This window comes from Nestor notabilis, unplaced genomic scaffold (assembly GCF_000696875.1).
Source record: "Nestor notabilis isolate BGI_N333 unplaced genomic scaffold, ASM69687v1 scaffold23794, whole genome shotgun sequence".
Taxonomy (NCBI): Eukaryota; Metazoa; Chordata; class Aves; order Psittaciformes; family Psittacidae; genus Nestor; species Nestor notabilis.
The window spans coordinates 1,677-20,561 of NW_009925536.1; the positions used below are offsets into that span (position 1 = coordinate 1,677).

Here is an 18,885-nt window from a genome sequence, read left to right on the forward strand (position 1 = left end):
GTAGGCATGGAAAGCAGTATGCAATATTTTTTGTTTTGTCCACCATTGTCTGTCATTTCAGTCCTGTTTTTTCCCTGAGCTATACTATCTTGCCAAGTCTTAGTTCAAAGGTAAAGTTTCTAAATTTTGTGCCTTGATGTAGTCTCAGTGCTCCACCTCTTGAAATATTCATGCTGTCAGTGTGCCGCTGGACATTCAGCTGAAGTTCGCTTGGTCTCAGTTTCATACTTTTAGCTTTTTTCAAGTCTTTTCAGGTATTTCTGTCTTTTTGACCAAACTCTGCATTTTGATTTCCTCACATTTTCTTCAAAGAAAGCCTTCTCCCATGTCAAGATGTTTCCTCCCCCTCCCCCCTTCCACCCTGTCTCCTTTCTCCACACATCTACGTAGGTGGGAAAATGTCATGCTGGCTTGGTTGCTGGTGGGGGAGCTGGGGTTTTAGGGTTTTCTCTTCAAGGCACTGATCTTGCGCTTTCGTAGAATCGTATTGCTTTTGCATGAAGAGCTTGATTGTGCAACCCTGGTTTACACAGTGGTCATCCTGAAATCAGCAGACTGCTTTTGTCCTCAGTCCAGTATCTGCTTACATGGAGGCATGTCAGTAGTTTCACTCTCGATAACGTCTTTAAAATGGAAGAAGTCAGATTTTCTGACCATATAGTATTAAAAGGAAGGAAAAATAAGGCACAGTGTTTACACAGTGGTTTTAACAAAACCAGAAAGGGTCGACCTGTCAGACCCCTCTGACTGACAGCATTGCTGTGTGTGACAGCCCTGTGGGAAGGCAGGTTTTAGTGTTCTTTTCTGGCCTGCTGGCAAGGACCGTTACTAATACGTTATGCAGGAGAATCTATTCCTGTTAGCCCAGACTCAGAAAGATGAGTCTTGTCTCTTAAAATCCTGTCTAACATACTTAATTCTTGCAGCACGCTTTACGTAGATACTTTAGTAGTCCAGGAAGAATTAACATATATAGTTCACCTCTTGAAATTTATGTGAATTTTATCTGTGTTAGAAAAGCTCAGCTTTGAGCTTCTTTTGGGGGAAAACAGGTTGTCAGACTAAGAGAAGGCATGGGATAGCACTAGTGGTCTTAATTATAAAGACAGAACAAAAAGCAAAGTATAAAAAGACTGCCTTTTAGGAGGAGGGAATGTTATGGGTGCTAGCAAGCTGAAAAAGTTCCAGCAAGCCATTATTTTTGTGATCTGTTGACCATAGCACACAAGGGATCTCGACCTCCTGTAATACACTATGGCTGGTACTTAGTCTGGGAATTGCTGAATGGCTACGCAGAGATCATGGTGCTTGAAATTCTTCAGAGCAGTGAGCATGGGCTGGAGACAATTCTTAAATGAGTTGAATGAGAATGATTAATACAGGCATATAAAACTGTGTATATTTTATTAGTTTCACTACAGCTGGCACAACCTTTTCTGTATCACCAAATAAGACGTACACAACACATGCAATACTGGATGCTTGATTACGTGCTTAGAAAGTTATTACAGCTCTTACGCTGGTATCTGTATTGTAACATGTTAAAAAACATGTAATATGTTACAGCAGTAGCCGTGGGCCAGTTAACCAAACAAAGCTATTTTTTATTGGTTAGGTCTTTTAACTAACTACAGCTTTTATTGAAGTACCAGATGAAAATTAGAACTCCTTTCCTACCCAGCTGCAACTTTTTACCCATTTCCCTTCTTAGTGGTGTCTTGTCATTGTGTATTAGGGTTCCCTCAAGCTAATGCTTATTCTAACGTAGACATCTGTTCTAAATTGAGTAACCTATTCTTGTGTATTTCAGAACTGTAAAAATTGAACAATATTAGCATATTTAAGGTTAATAGTGGGAATTGAATTTTTTTGGTTCTAGCCAGAGTTAGCTAAATCACTCAGTACCTTTTTAGCATCGTTTACTTCTCTGTAAAACACAGAATCCTGGACCTTGATATTGTACAGCCTAGGCTGGGTCTACAGTATGCATGCATTTGTAGTGGCATAACTTGTCTCTTGGCATAGGCTGGATATTTGACAAACCCTGGCTACTCTTCAGGTGGATTAACTGTTTCATCTGGCAAGTACAGAGCATAACAATACTGCTGCTGTGTGCTATTTAGCACTTCTAGTTAGTGACATCCTGGGTGCAAACACCCCACACCAAACATAATCACTTCCTGACGCATCATTTTTCTCTAGATGGTATCTCTCAACTAGAGATAGTAGAAAGAAAGATGGTAAAAACATAAAGAAAGAATGAATCACTGTCTCTTTAATTTTTATTAGTCAGAGCCTGCCTGTTTGTTTAAGGTAAATGCACCTTAGAGGAGAAAGCAAATGCCGCAGTTTTGAACAAATACATGCTACCGCATAGCTTTATTAAAGGATGTAAGCCAGCGCTAGCCAAATTTTTAGATGATTTTTTGAAGACGTGTATTAGAAACATCTGTTCAAAATGCAGATTTTTAGAAAGTTTGCAGCAACTGAGGTAATGGCGTCTAATGGAATTTCTGTCTTACGAGGAAGTAAAGTTCTGCTTTTCCAGGTCACTCTTTCTTTCAAAGGTGTTAAGATGACATGCTAAAATGTACTTACTGATGATACCTTATTGTAGAAAGCACTGGTATAATGGGCTAGTCTGAGCACAAAGGTGCAGTGATTTAATTAAAGGTGTGGTTTAAGTAAGGGTTTTAGTTGTAATAAAGCCTCATTTGTCTGAACTGTTGGCACTGTGTAAACATAATAAATTTAAGTGAACTTTGCACTTCTGCACCTGTATGCTTAGGGACAGAATTAATAGGAACAGTTTAGAATTTTAGAATCATAGAATGGTTTGGGTTGGGAAGGACCTGAAAAGCTCATCTAGTTCCAATCCCCCATCTGCAGTGGGCAGGAACACCTTCCACTAGACCAGGTTGCTCAAAGCCCCATCCAACATGGCCTCTGAAGACTTTGGAGGGTGAGGTTTCCACAGGTTCTCTGGGCGAACTGTCCCTTTTTAAGTTGTGTTTGTATCCAGACTCTGTAACAGTGTCTTAACTAAATCAGTGCTCCTTTGAAAAACCAGGCCTAATCTAAAATGTAGCTAGTAAATTCAGTCCTGAGCCAGAGGTACTGGGATTATAAACAGCTGAATGAAAACCTTTTAGTCTGAACGTTGAAATGCTGTTGATGATGTTGATTGTGGTTATACAGAACTGACTGTCTTTATGTGTTTGGTAGGACTTGGTTGGATGGTGATCATGATCTTAATCTCAAGTCTGAGTTTGATATACCAACATGTGTAAAAGTGATAAGGTTGTGTATGCACTGTAATTTTTATATATTTATATATTTAGTTGCAGATTGAAATACCACGGACAGAAAATAGTTTGGATGATGTGTTTTGCCAGCATATCTCTGCAATTTCAGTTTTAACAATGGATAAGTGTAAACACATAGGACGTCTGCGACTGGCCCAAGATCACTCCATTCTCAATCCTCAGAAATGGCATTGCGTGGACTGTAATACTACCGAATCTGTCTGGGCGTGCCTCAGCTGCTCACATGTGGCGTGTGGAAGATACATTGAAGAACATGCACTAAAGCACTTTCAGGAGAGCAGTCACCCGGTGGCATTGGAAGTCAATGAGCTGTACGTTTTCTGTTATCTCTGTGATGATTATGTTCTTAATGATAACACAACTGGTGATTTAAAACTGTTGCGAAGTACATTAAGTGCAATCAAGAGTCAGAACTATGAGTGCACTACTCGAAGTGGGAGGACTTTGCGTTCTATGGGTACAAGTGATGATTCTTACCTTTCACATGGTGGTGCCCAAGCCTTGCTTCGGAATGAAGATCGCATGTTCACAGCTCTTTGGCACCGTCGGCGTGCGCTCCTGGGGAAAATATTCAGATCCTGGCTTGAGGTGACACCTGCTGGAAAAAAGATTTTGGAAGAAGAAAGGCGTCTGGAAGAAGAAGAGGAAAGACGGGAGAAAGCTAGGAAGAGAAGACAAGAACGGAAGCGTGAGTTGAAAGCAGAGATTGAAAAGGTGCCTCCAAGAAAGAGCAGTCGTTTACAAAATCAGATGAGAATGTCCTCAAAATCAGCGCCCTGCCTGCAAAAAACATCACAGAACATGAAATCTGCGGCAGAGTTGAAAGAAACCTATACCTCAGATGAAGTAAGATTGAAAAAACCAAGTGACTCTCCAATGAAACGAAGGCCCACGGTGACTCCAGGGGTAACAGGACTGAGAAACCTGGGTAATACTTGCTATATGAATTCTATCCTGCAGGTATTAAGTCACTTACTTATTTTTCGAGAATGCTTTTTAAAGCTTGATCTCAACCAAACTCAGGAACTGCTGGCAACAGCAACCAATGGCAAAACCAGATCTTCAACTAAACACCTGTCAATAGCTGCCTCAGCATTACATGTGAATGAGAACCAAGAGAAAGTAAAGGGATCATCTTCTGTGAGGCGGCCCAGTTTATCCTCTGGATTAAGTGGAGGAGCATCAAAAACTAGAAATATGGAACTTATTCAGCGCAGGGAGCCCAGTTCAAAGCATATTTCTCTCTGTCATGAGCTTCATACTCTGTTCCAAGTTATGTGGTCTGGCAAGTGGGCACTGGTGTCTCCTTTTGCCATGCTTCACTCTGTGTGGAGACTAATTCCAGCCTTCAGAGGATATGCCCAACAAGATGCTCAGGAATTTCTTTGTGAACTTTTGGATAAAGTGCAGCAGGAACTGGAGACTACGGGGACCAGATACCCAGCAGTCATCCCTGCTTCTCAAAGAAAACTTATAAAACAGGTTTTGAATGTGGTTAACAACGTTTTTCATGGACAGCTATTAAGTCAGGTATGTTTTATGTGTTATTTTATTTTTTAAGGTGTGTAATGATTTGCAGTTACAGATTTATACTGGTCAGCGATGGGCATACTTCAAAGGTTAATACATTTGTAACTACTGAGGAGGGATGAGGAGGATATAATACACGCAATTTCAGAAGAAAGGTCATCTGGGTACTCCTACAACTTTCAATAGAAGAATCACCTGATAAAATAAAAGTGTTAAATTTTAAAGCACACCTTTGCAATTACTGAGAAATACCAGTCTTTCTTTGCTATTAAGCACCAACTCATCCCTAGGAATGAAGAAGTTACAGTTTTAAGTAGCTTATCACTATAGTGATACTAGATAAAGGGTGTTCAGGAAAGTGTTAATCTTGATTAAGTGGAAACAGATTAGGTAATAGATGCCAAGCAGGGTATTATTTCAGTAAATAGCTTGAATTTGCGACTCATTATTACAGAGTAATTGTGTGTCATGGTGGGAATACAAATGCTTCTTTCTATTACAACACAAAGATTCAGAAGGCTCTGTCAACACAGGAACCAAATCTGTGGGGTGGAGGCTATGGTTGTTTTCCATTTTACTGCCCAACTACTCTTTTTTTTCCCTTCTTGGCTTCCTGTTAAGTGCTTTGGTGTGTCCACTTACACTTTCGGATGTCCCAGCAGTGTGTGTACAAACGTCTGAGAACCGTCTGAAGAAACAGAATACTGCTTTCTGTTGAATTAATCTAAAAACTAATGATAGTGCAGCAGGAACAGATGTTGAGAAAGTCTTGCCCCCCTGGAACTGATCTTCAGTGTGCATGCGCATGTTACTGAGGGAGTGCAGAAGCATTTGTGCAAAGGAGAAGTTTAACAAAAATTAACAAAAAGGTGGATGTTCCCATTTTTCTGACTATTTGATTGATGATTTAATGTTTTAGCATGTGAAGCTAGAAATCCAAGTATTTTTTGACTAAGGTAGGATTGTTCACTGCCAAGATATCTGTAAACTTTATAATAAGGTAACAGGGTTTGCAGCATGTGTTAGCTTTTAAGTCATTGTGGGGTTTGCATAACTGCTCAAAACTGTTGTATCTACTAATAAAACCGGATCGTCTTCTAACTCGCATTTGGCCCAGTGTAAGAGCATTTCTGTTGGCATGCTTCCTTTCCTCAAGGTAGTTAACATATCTTGTATCAGGGTTGCTCTGATAGCAGCTTTCTATTTGAAAATCCCATTCCTCTCGAAAAGAGTAACTTTGTTAGTAAAACAAAGTAATTGCTTAAGTATACTGACAAACTTTGGTTGCATTTCAAGCCTTACAGGATTTATTGTTTGGAAGAATTTTCAAGGCTTTGTAGACACAAGCGTTATTCAGTAGTATCGCTTCTTTCACAAGTTTTTAGCTTTGTTATGTGAAGAGGCTTGTGACTAGAAACCTTCCCACCTTCCTGAAACCAGGGAGGGGAGTAGCGAGAATTCACTCAAGTGTCATCAAGTAAGACTGAAAGGGAATTAAACAGTTTTGACCTATCCTGTGATTTTTGTGACTACAACACACAACTCTTTTACTGCAGCTGGTCAATGTCTGTGTGCAAAATACAGCCTTAAGGAACTTCAGAATGTCTCAAGTGAGAGGAACAAGGAAAAGTGTGTTGAGGTTATCTGTCTGTAGTAATTTCTCCCTGGCTTATTAGGCAGTTCCCAAAGACAGTGTCCAGCACTACCTCCTAATGTTCGCTTTGTCTTTTGCCACTTTAGTTTCAGTTTAGTCTTCACTGGCACTTTTGAACACTATAAGTATTAAAAGCAAATGGTTACCCCTGAAGATTTAAATTTCCTCCTTGAAAAAATATATTCAGGTCATCTTAATGATTACAGTGCCTACTATTCGCTCATGAAAGGACGAGCTTTAAAAACTATATTAGGCAATTACTTTCCTCAATAAGACTCCTGCATCATTATTTTACTAGGTGTTAGTCACAACTGGCACAAGCTACTATAATGAAATTAAAAAAAGCAAGAAAACGTCCATGCAGGGGTGGAGGAAAATATGAAAGACTTCCTGCTATGTCATCACATCTTTGACAATGTTGGCTCTTAAAAGCAAGGAGTGTACACTTTTTCCTTGTAGGCTTAATTTATCTACCTTCAAGCTCTAACAGTGTGAAGAGTTTCTCTCTAGAAGATAGTTGGAGCTATTTATTTAAAACATTTATTAAAACAGGGTGGGATTTTAGTCTAGAGTGTTTAATAAGCTACATCTTAATTCAGTGAATAAGGGGAATGGAGAAGCTTGCTTCTGTGAGCAGTTGCCTTCCGTTTTGGAATCACTAAAAAAGTTATGATATCAGTTTAGATATTTGATTCAATGAGATACAAGTGCAGTGAAGTCAATCTTCTTGACCTTCAAACCTCAGGAATACTACTATTAACTACTGTTGGTAGAGTACACACAGAAGATCACTTACAATGCAGATAAGCTGTATGTTTACCTAGGTTTCACATTACTTTCATGTGCGCAATCAAACATTTTCCCTTGTCTTCTAGCTATGCGTTTTAACTTGAAGGGAAGTCATAATCCTGAAGTTGCCATCACTTTGTTACTGTTGAAATGTCTGCCTGGTTCAGCATTAATTGAATTTAGGACATAAGATTAAGAAAGGAGAAAACTGGGTGGGTGAGAATCTTACGCAAATTACTTTTAGATGACTAGAAAAAGCTTTAGGTGATGTCAAAATAATTGCTTATTTTGTATGTATTGTTTTTGTTTTGTTATGTTCTCAGCTAATTTAAAGTAAGTCTTCCTCATCTACTACTTGAAATCTTTTACTATTTTATGGAATACCAGACCAGCTAATGAGTAACTCCAGGAATAGTATGAGTGGATTGCCTCTTGACTTCTAAAAATTTTATTATTATGAATTTACTCCAGTATCCTTTATATGATTACAGCTTTTTACTCTGCGGTACAAACGGTGAAACTTAAATGCCCAGCACACCTAAGGGAAATAAAGAATAGAATATATAGCTACAAACTCCTTCCCCTCTATTACTTCCTTTTCACATGCTAGTTTTCCTTCAGTCACTGCCTGGAGAAAGTTGTGCTATAGCACTTCCTGGGCAAAGGAGTCTGTATCTTGTAACTTGTTCCTCCCAACCCCCTGAGACTGTAAGCAGGTGCAAATATTTGTCTGTTGAAATCCCAGTTATTTTCAGTCTCTCAGTGCTTATACTCTAGTGGAAGGTACCAACTGTCTTCTGTCCTCAGTCCTTCAATGGGAGAAAACAGTGCTCTGTGAAGTTATGTGCCAGTGGTAAACTGACCCATACTGATCCACAACAGACCTTTGAAGTACACTTCAAGAGCTCCAGTAGGTTAGCTACCACCTCTCTCAAGAGTTTTTTGGCTTGTGATTTTTTTAAATGGTCCCAGCTAAATAGCGCAGTATACAACAATTTTTAAAGTATTTCTTTCAAACCATGTCCACATTAAGCAAGGAATTAGGCAGGTACATTTTTAAAAATGCAGCAATTGGAATAGCAGATTTTAGCTTCCAAAGTAAATGTATATTTTCAGCACTGCTTTGGGAAAACTGGGCTCCTCGTGTCTACGGAAGTCATACTAGCGAAAACCCTGGCATGTGTAGTTACATCAGTATTAGAATTTTTGTCTGGATGGTTTATAGGCAGGGGTAGGGGAGTAAGAAGGGAATAAAACGGAAACTAGCATGAAGTATTTGTGAAAGGTGATCTAGACAATCTAGCTGATCTTGGAAGCTAGCTTAGCAGGCCTAGGAAATTTGCAGATACTGAACTCTGGCAAAATCTTTTAGACAAAAAGAAGTGTGTAGACACAGCTTTAGCCTCTTGAACTTCAGCTTTTTAACTAAATTGGTTTACTCTTAGGAAAACATTGAGTACACAGGTTTTGGCTGCTTGGAAGTTAGAGGGCCATTTTAGATGATATTTTTGAAGATTTCAGTATTCACAAAGAGTCAATCAAGACATCAAAAATAGTGAATGAATAGAAATTAGTTCTGATATGGCTGATTTGGAAACACTCTTGACATCAGAGTGTAGCATATATAAGTCCCTAAAGAATTGCCCAATGTAACTGTGCCCCAGTTAAACCCATACAGAACGAAGCTTTCTAGAACTGAGAAGTGGTAGTTACTACGGAAAAGAGATAGTGAGTGTTTCATGTATCTCATGCTTTTTGGCCACTACCTTAGTAAAATTTCTATCACTGTGTTGGTAGAACCTTAAAAACTTCCTAAAGATCAAGATAAGCCTCTTGGCCTCTTGTCATGATATTTGTCAGGAGTAAACTATTTTTCTGTAAGCCAGACAGGATGATTCTAAATATTTTTACCTACTCTTAAATAATGCTAAAATAATAACTCATATTACTGAATTTCTTAGTATTCTTAATGTTGTGTCTTAAGAGATGTAAAGGTATAATGAATCTAATAATAACAAATAGTTGAAGTAGTCACTGAAGAGCAAATTGTTTTAGAAAACTTTTTTGTTATCAGACATTGTTTATCTTTCCTCAGTTGCTTGGCTTTCATTCATCAATTTATGGTAACTTCTTGATGGTTAAGTTCCCGTACACTTGTGCACATGCACATACACACATGCATGCACACATGGAGTTGGTATGATTGGAAAGGACCTCCAGAAATCATCTTGTCCAACTCTGCTTGAAACAGGGTCAGCCAGAACAGGTTGCTCAGGGCTGTGGGCAGTCAGGTCTCCCATAGCACCAAGGGTGAGGACACCATAACCTCTGCTGACGGCCTGTGTCACTGCTAGACCATCCTCACAGTAAAACCAGTTTCTTCCTTCTGTCTAAATGGAACCTCGTGTGTTTCAGTTTGTGCCAGTTTCCTCCTGTCCTGTCACTGGGCACCTGGCTCAGTCTGCTTTACTCCTCCCATCAGGTGTCCATACACAAGGATAAAATCTACCCTGAGCTTCCCTTCTCCAGGCTGAGTAGTCCCAGCTCTGTCAGCCTCTCCTCATACACCAGATGCTTCAGGCCCTTTCACCATCTCCCTGGCCGTCCGACTTGCTCCAGTAAGTCCATACCTTGTAATGGGAAATGCAGCACTGATCCAACACTTCAGCTGTGTCTCACCAGGGCTGAGGAGAGGGAAGGGCTCACCTCCCTCTATCTTCTGGGGTGCTCTGCCCAGTGCACTGTTGCACTGCTCATGGTGAGGTTGTCCCCCAGGCGCTTCTCTGGGGAGCAGCTTCCCAGCCTGTCCTGGTGCCCGGGGTTATTCCTGCCCAGGCTCAGCATGTGGAGTTTCCCTTTGTTGAGCTGCATGAGGTTCCTGGTGGCCCATTCCCCAGCCTGTCCCGCTCCTTTGGGTGACAGCAAGAGCCACTGGTCTGTCAGTTACTCTGCCTATGTTTGTGTCAGCTGCAAACTTGCTGAGAGTTTTAAAAGAATTGGCTCCATTATTGACCCCTGCAGTACACCCCTCGATGCTGGGCTCCAGCAGCATTTCATGCCACTGACCACAGCCCATTGAACCTGGCAGGTTCAGTCCACCTGGCCATCAATTTAACATCCACTGTTTTCCATTCATCCACTGGTTATGTGTACCAGTCATCTCATTGTAGGAAGAAGCCTGTAAGGTTAGTCAAGTGTGATTTTTCCCATCATAAACCTGTGGTGTCTCCTCCCAATCATCTTCTTAATACCTATGGAAATAGTTTCCAGGTTTCACTCCATCAGCCTTCTCACAGATCAAGGTGATGCTTGTAGTTCTCCAGACCCATCTCCTTGAAGACACAAGTGTCACTTCCTGATTGCCATGACATTGCCAGAACCTTTCAAAGATGAACGGCCTTCCAACACCATTAGCCAGCTCCCTCTGTTCTTATGGTTTAAGCAGGGATAGCTTCTAATTCCAGGCAAGCAGAAGAAGGGCAATCAGTATTTTCTGTGGCTAAAAAAGACCCGGTAAGGGAGGGGAAAAATAAAGTTTGTCCGGATTTATATGAAAGCTGCTTGAGTACCTATTTCAAGGAAAAAAGTTAATGTTGCATATTGCAAAGTGGTAAGTACTTGCTGATGATTTCTTTATATAGAGTGCTGTTGAGTAAATTAAAATTTAATGTAAGTGATCAAAGAAATACCTAGACAGTGACATTTTAACATCTTTATGGAGTGGTGAAGGAACCCTTTAGAAACTGTTTGGGATGGGTTTTGGAAGTCTCTGTGAGGATTCCACTGCTTTTGAAGGTGGTGCCTTAGGTGAAGTTCTTTGTCTAGATTTCTGGTACAGCAACGCCAAACATAGCAGTGAAAGTGAAGAACAGTGGCTCTGCTGATTTAGTAGCCAGTTTCCTCTACAGCAAAGTTGTGGTTAGTTACCGTTTCCTCTTAGGACAGATTCATCTTTGGCTGTGAGATTTTTTTCCCAATAATCCACTATGTTTTACAGTAATGCCAGGCAAGAACTAGCTTTTGATATCTCTAGGCATGCTGAAAAAACCCCAAACCAAAACACAAATGGTTTGATTACTTCCTGATCATGTTTAAGATGAAATCTGCGCAAAATGCCTCCCCCTGGTCTTGCAGAGTAGCAGTGTTCAGTGCTCAGATAAATGAACATGCCAAGACCCAGAGAGTAAAGTAGGTTCTAACCAATGTATATAGTGTGTAAACTGTTTAAAGTTTTAAAAGGCAGTGCCTCTTCTTGCAAGTCTTCCTTCATTTACTTGCTCAGCTGGGGTATTTCAGGACAGAGAGAAGAGGAAATGTGCAATCTTTGGGTTGTTTGAAGCCCTTCAGTTGTGGGTTTTATGCTGTAAGTTACAGTTTGGGGGAGGATGCTGAGGGTGACTTGTGCAGCACTGGGTATTAAGTCTCCTACTGGATAGACTATTAAAAATGATGAGAACTTTGGGTAGGAAATAGGAGGATTTGCAATTAAACTAATCCATGACCTGTATACTGATTGCTATATTCCAATATTAGTCTCTGTTTTTATGTGTGGCCTGAACCACAAAATGGTTGTCAAGTTGCTTTCCAACTGAAGTAAGGTGACATTTTCAGTTAATCTATAGGAGGCCATTGAGTCACAGACCACGGGCCGCTGTGGTTATGCTTATGTGATTCTGTTACATAGATAGAGATCATTTGATGATGCTCTATGCTCATCACTACAAAGTGTATTTTTTCCTTTTTTTTTTTTTTTTTTTGTAACTGAAGAAATACAGGATTGTCATGAGGAATTCTGTATTATAGCAGTACCCTAGAAATCCCCTTCTGCTTTGATTACTTTGCTGTGGAAAAAATCAATTACTACTCTTCCTATGTATGTCTCATAGTGAAAACTTAACCAGTAGTGAAAGCACAACAACAGGATTGGCTACCTCACTGTTTTGAGAAACAAGCAGGAATTAGAGCAGAGGTGGTTAACAGTTATATTTCTCGTATGCAAGTGCAGGAAACACAGGCAGAACATTTAGTGATGGAGTTGGCTTCTTCTGCAGCAATATGTTAACTATTTTCTTTGGCTGCATTTAAGATGAATGCCATCTGGGGCAGTGGCTGTCCATCAAATTATTGTGGGCGCAGTGATGCTTGTCTGAGTGGCCTCCATGCTTAGCTTGAATCAAGCAATCTGATCCAGCTCTTTTCAGTCTGGCCTTTGGCCCATGATTGAATAGTGAGCTTTAACCGAACAATTGTATATAGTACCCGAGTTTGAAGGCATGAGAGGGTGGTCAGGGCAGAACATACGGTAGAGATTTCGGACTGGCTGAAACCAGTAATTTACTTACTTTGCTCTAATGTAAACTTCTCATGTAGCTTTGTTACAAATGACAGCATTAAGGCTTCCTAAACCAGCAATTGTGGAATACAGTGGGGAGGTGAAATCAAACTGTGAATTTGCAAAATATAGTCATAAGAAGATATATGTCACTAACCAGATTGCTAGAGCAAACTTGCTTCCCTATTACTGTTGTGCATACTCACACTATAAGAAGTTACACTGGACAGATGCAGAAAGTTTTTGCCAATTCTTTGCATTCATGTTTGTTGGGTTTTGTTTTTTATAAAAATCTTACATCTTGCTCAACCAGTTTCTAAGCAGTTTATACCATTGCAGTGCTTTTCATGAAAAAAGAAAATCTGGGTTGCGCAGTGTGAATGCTAGTGGAGTGCAAGATAAAGGAATCCATCCCATTCAGGACAGAGAGAAGTGATGGCAGTATTGTAAAGCCCATCCTGATGGACAGGCCAGTGCAGATGGATTCCACAGAAGGGTAGGGATCCTTCAACTTGTTGAGTAATCCAGTTTGTAAGCTCGGGCCTGGCTAAGAAAAATACTCGCAATCTTTGATCCAGTCCTCATTTACCATGGAGTGCAGGTGTATACAGGAGCAGTTTGTGCAGGGGGCTGATATGGTTGGGTGTATGCTTATGCAAATACCTCAGGTTACTTGGCTGATGGCAAGTACACAAATCCGAGAACTCTTAACTTTGCTGCAGTGTCGTGGTGAAGAGGGCTGTCTTGGATTTGACGAACTAAATGCAGCTCTGTATCAGGACGGGATTTTGTTAACATAGATCAGCTTTGCTTATAGTTGCATGATGAGATGAGAAGCATCAGTTTATCTTTTCTGTTTTATTGAGCAGCAAAACTCGGAAGCTAGATCGATAATTTTTTTCTTTTTCTTTGGGTTAGTACTTATTAACCAGTTGGGAGAGAGGATCTTAAAATAACCTTGATTATTAAGAATTGGACACTAAATTTAAAACCTAAGAACTTGTTAAAATTATCCGTATTGAGTTCATGTATGTACTTCATCCTGAGCCCATTAATCTTCAGTGTGCATTCACGTGCAGCAAATTCTTAAGTAACTTGTCAATTAAATAAACTTCAGGCTCTACAAAATCACCCGTTTGTACAGCAGAAATTTATTAGTCATTCTGTGTTTATGCTGGAGTTAGCTTGAACGGTGGCCAAACATATCATTTTGTCTCCAAGTTCAGATTCCAGCTCTGAGTTACTAATAGTTTATGGCTTTGAAATGCTGCCACATGTTAGCACTTACCAAAGCAGCTTCTGTCAGTGTAAATTAAAACAGAAGATTCTCCTCTTTTCTGCCATGTAAGTTGAATTTGGTTTTCTAAGAACAAGACAGTGGCGTTTTCTTCGAAGAACTTAAAGCAGCTATCAGCTTTCCTAACTCCACTGCTAAACATACGCCAGTACGCAAATATAAACTTGCACATTAAGTAGCTAATGCATGGATCATGTATGATCTATGTTGGAAATAATGAATGCGTTAAATAATGACTCACAAGGAGGAAGGTGTCACAAGGTGACAGATCTGTCCATATATAAAGAAATCATGAAATAACAGCCAAAGCAAAGTGAATAATGCTGTAACCTTCAGAGGAAAATGAAGGCGCTCTTGAACAAAATGAAGTGTATTTTCACAGTTGTGTAGGCTAACTAACCTAACTGAAGAGAATACACTGAATTTATGGACAATAGCAAGACAAAGGTGTGCCTGTGAAATAACAGTATTTGGATCCCTTGTGGATTTCCATTCCTTTATTACTAAGCCTCTGTATTAAGAAATTGCAAGTGTATGTGTTCCTTTAGTCCTTTGGTGGGAAAGTTTAATTGTGGGGGAAGGGATGGCAGCCTGGTGGATGCTTATGGAAGTTCCGCCAAAGATACCTATTTGAGTGTAATTAAACTTCAGCTTACTTTTGGAATGTGTCTTCTCTAGAGCAGTGAGGTTAGAGCTGCTGAGTTAGCAGTCAGCTGCAACTTACAAGCCAAATACATTAATAGTAGAAAACTCAAGTAATTACTCTTCAGGCTAGTATTGTACTTTGTTGTATTGCACATACCAAGGTGAATGTTTCTTTAGCCTCACACACACACACTTGATATTTATTGACAATTCTTTATAACCTTTATGAACTGTGGTTGTTGCAGTCTAAATGGAGATTCACTACTGCACAGGTTCAGCTCTTGACAGAAGTTACTCATCCACATGGATCATGGAAGGGTGAAGGCCCTTTGGAGGAAAACTCAAATGGTGGGACACTCTTCTAGAAGGAGCTGGAGGTGGCTTTTAGAAGACTGCATTGCAAATCAACACCTAATATGCTGTCATTCCAGCTTAAGTTAAAAGCAGTAGCTCTTCTATTTTCCTGAATATTGAATATTATAATAAATTAATTGTCCCCTGCTGTATTACCTGCATTTTCCAGGTTGACTCACTTCACTTCTTGACATTTTATTTATGTTGTCTTACTGCTTGTCCTTTCCCTAGTGTGACGATGGATCCACTTACTGAAAGAAGAAATAAATTATTTTTACCTGTTAATTTTAATTTGAAGAAGTGTGCTTCCTAATCCAGGCTTCCCTGGAAGACTTACAAAGTAAGAAGGATATGACTTAAAATCCCCAGCTGTTTCGTTTGGTTTGGTTTGGGTTTCTTTTTCTTCTTTTTTTTTTTTTTTAATTAACCTAAACTAGAGTTTCTCATGTAAATGATCCTTTTGGAGTGTTTCTTTTTGGAGAAAAGACTCACCAGGCTCCGCCAGCTGCTTTCTCTTGGACAGACCATTTTGACTCTACTTTTGTTTCTCAGTCAAACATAAGAACACTTACCTGTTTGTGTTAACAGTATTGGACATGATGCTTCAGAGAAAAGAAACTAAGTGTATGATTTCTTTTGTTATATGACTGTTTTGTCTTGGTTCTATCAGTTACCTCTAGGGGAAAATATTTTTCTTAGTAAGTTTTTGAGTGTGAGCAACTGGTGAAATATCATTTTACAGGTTACATGCCTTACCTGTGACAATAAGTCAAATACCATAGAACCTTTCTGGGACCTGTCCCTGGAGTTTCCTGAGCGGTATCACTGCAACGGCAAGGAGATGTCATCTCAGTACCCATGTCTGCTGACAGAAATGCTGGCCAAGTTTACAGAAACTGAAGCTTTGGAAGGAAAGATATATGCATGTGATCAGTGCAACAGTGAGTAAAGGCAGTATGTACTCATACATATGTTCTATGTGTAAAATACAAAGTAAAGTGACAGAGTTATTACAGAAGGAAAATACTGAAAGTCATGAAAATATGTTGCAAACAAACTTCTCCTCATGTCCTGGCATGGTCACTTGACGGCTATTACTCATCACCTAGGAGATGGAATTATTCAAAGGATGTTTTGAAGTGTGATGCTTCTGTTAGATAAAATCTGATCACACAGTAATGGGGATTCTGATACTCCCAGCCAAAGAACCCATCAGCTTTTTACATTAAGGTGACTAACCTAAGTGACCACAAGTATTTTATACTTGCATCATAAAATAATCCTTGCAAAATGGCTCTGAGTGTATCCTTTTTAAGGAGGCACATACCATAGCTATTTAGGTCCACGCAAATTTGGTGGATAAACCTTAGACTCAAATACAAGGCTGTTATCAAGTTTTGTATTGTGTAACTATGTGTTTGGTCTCAGCAAAACGAAGGAAGTTTTCTTCTAAACCAGTTATACTCACAGAAGCTCAGAAGCAGCTTATGGTGTGTCAACTACCTCGGGTTCTCAGATTACACCTTAAACGGTTTAGGTAAGTAGTACCACAACAAACAGCATTGCAAACTGACCAGTGTCGTCCTGCTCTTCCCTTGTTTGGGGTCTATGTTTTCAGCATCAGTTTCAGTTCTCTTTACTAGTATGATGAGAAATATTTATTAGAAACTTGTTTTTCTGGTTTAATTTAATCTTCAGTAAGATACACTGTAAGTAGAAAATGGACTTTTTAGACTCCAACCATTTGTTATTTTAATACCAAAATTACTTCATCCTTCTTTTTAGTAAAAACCTATTAACCTTGCTGTGAACTCTTGTTATCTGCAGGTAGACTAAATGCTCATATTCACTGATGTGCAAACCAAGAATGTATTCAGTGGAAGTCTCGCATAATCTTCATATAACCAAATACATTAATGTGTTAGCCTGAGAGTAAGGAAGCGAAGACTGCATCTCTGTGAACATTTAGTGCACACAGGAGTGCAGAGTCTGTCCTGAATACAAAGGAAACTGAAAATGAGATAGAACGAATGAGAAATACCAATGAGATACGGTACATGGGAAGTACTTCCCGCTCACCATTACACAGATCTTAAAATGTATATTTCAGAAGATGAGAATAGGAGGTACAATAGACACATTTTAAAAGGCCTAGAAATAAAGGAGGGGCCTAGGGAAAAGGCATTCAAATTAGCACTGATTTAATGCACAAAGGCAACAGCCAAGATGACACTTGTTCTGTTAAAACATAAGTCAGAATGCTGTGTTCTTTAAGAAAAAGAAAAGTAAGTTTTCATTTGACTGAACTTTGCAGGTGGTCAGGACGCAATCATCGTGAGAAGATTGGCGTACATGTTAATTTTGATCAAATGCTGAACATGAAGCCCTACTGCTGCAGAGAATCCCTCAAGTCCCTCCTGCCCGACTGCTTTATCTACGACTTGTCTGCTGTGGTAATGCATCACGGGAAAGGATTTGGCTCCGGGCACTACACTGCCTACTGCTACAATTCAGAAGGAGGTAGGAACCAGCTGTGGGAGAAGGGGTGTTCCTAATTCTCAACTGCTAAGCTTACTGGCTTGTCTCAAAAGCAAAAGGGAACCACTAGTAGCTGAAGAGCCTGGAATGAGAACTGCAGTTCACTAGACCGAAACAGTTCAATTTTTGTTTTGGCTTGTTAAAACTGTTCTGGCTATAAATTCTCTTGTAAATCTGAGGAAGCTAAGCTGGGCTTTTAAAACATTGAGGCAAATATACTAGATCAACTGACACAGTCTGCTCTTTGTACACAACTCATTAAATGGGACTGAACACTAATTCATGATTAAATAAAATGCAATGACTTCAAATCAGTGTCCTGATGACTTTTTTTTCCGGTGTATTTCTTCACTGCAGGATTTTGGGTACACTGCAACGATTCGAAACTCAACATGTGCACTATGGAAGAAGTATGCAAGGCTCAAGCCTACATTTTGTTTTACAGCCAACGATGTACTCAGGCAAACGGACATGGTAAAGCACCATGTCCTAGCACAGCTGAAAGCCAGCAGCACGCAGAATTAGCTGACTGTTCCATGGTCAACAGTATCAGCTAATCCAAAGCCAGTTCACTGTATGTATGGTAAAAGGTTGAATTGTCCTAACTATATATTTTTAAATGAAATGAAAGTACAGTATTGTACTTTTTTTACTTTGGATCTGTGTACAATGTCTATATACTTTTGTATTAGTTAAAGTACTCTTTACAATTGTTAGTAAAAGTTTTTATTGACAGTAAGTAACCAAGTACCTAGAATATCAATACAGCTATTTTTTTAAGAAAAAGATTGCTTTTTAAGAAAAAGATTTGCATTTAACTCTTACCTCAGGCTGTTTTTTAAAGCTGGTTTTGTATTTTGATAATCTTTTTGAATTGGTTTAGAAAAATTACTTTCAACGGGCAACTGATGTTTCTCTGGTTAATTTTCTATATATGCTCGTGTACATTTTATAGTATAGTTCTAATGATATCACAATTCTTACTGTCTGCAGGAATTACTACTAGGTCTTAGAATATTGACATTCACCAACGAGGAATGTTCTACATATCAAATAGGAACTGAACTTTTCATAGGAAACTTACTTTCTGTATATGCTTCATGACTAAAGTGAAACTATTTTGTAAGCTTCAAAGGGAGCCACACTAAAGATATGTCTATAGACTTTCTTAAAATCTGAAATTGAGGAAGTAGAACATGAACTTATTTTCATGTAAGTATTTAAGAGAAGTGTTTGAAAACACAAGAATGTATCTTTATCCAGACTTCCATATTTTAGCCTTAGGAAGTCTGACAACTTAAATGCCAAATTCGAAGTACTTTGACACAACCAGGGGCTTTTAATTCCATTAAAGCTCTCTTAAAAAAAAAGCCAAGCGCACACCCACCCCGCTGCCACTGCTACAAGAGCATTCAGCATT

At 39.3% G+C, this 18,885-nt stretch overlaps 1 protein-coding gene across 1 annotated transcript; it reads left to right on the plus strand.

Annotated features, from left to right (window-relative positions):
- The first annotated feature begins 2,566 nt into the window (after window positions 1-2,566).
- Window positions 2,567-18,528, plus strand: USP44 (ubiquitin specific peptidase 44). Its single transcript, XM_010013118.1, has 6 exons — window positions 2,567-2,673; window positions 3,342-4,856; window positions 15,670-15,868; window positions 16,356-16,464; window positions 17,242-17,447; window positions 17,823-18,528. Exons 2-6 carry the CDS (start codon window positions 3,423-3,425, stop codon window positions 18,020-18,022), a joined length of 2,148 nt encoding a protein of 715 aa, XP_010011420.1. The 5' UTR covers window positions 2,567-2,673; window positions 3,342-3,422; the 3' UTR covers window positions 18,023-18,528.
- The last annotated feature ends 357 nt before the right edge of the window (window positions 18,529-18,885 follow it).

Bases quoted from the DNA above. Each gene is read 5' to 3' on its own strand.
- USP44 (XM_010013118.1), top strand. From the start codon at position 3,423: ATGGATAAGTGTAAACACATAGGACGTCTGCGACTGGCCCAAGATCAC. The intron at 4,857-15,669 runs GTATGTTTTATG...ATCATTTTACAG, and splicing joins ATGGACAGCTATTAAGTCAG to GTTACATGCCTTACCTGTGA. The intron at 15,869-16,355 runs GTGAGTAAAGGC...GTTTGGTCTCAG, and splicing joins TGCATGTGATCAGTGCAACA to CAAAACGAAGGAAGTTTTCT.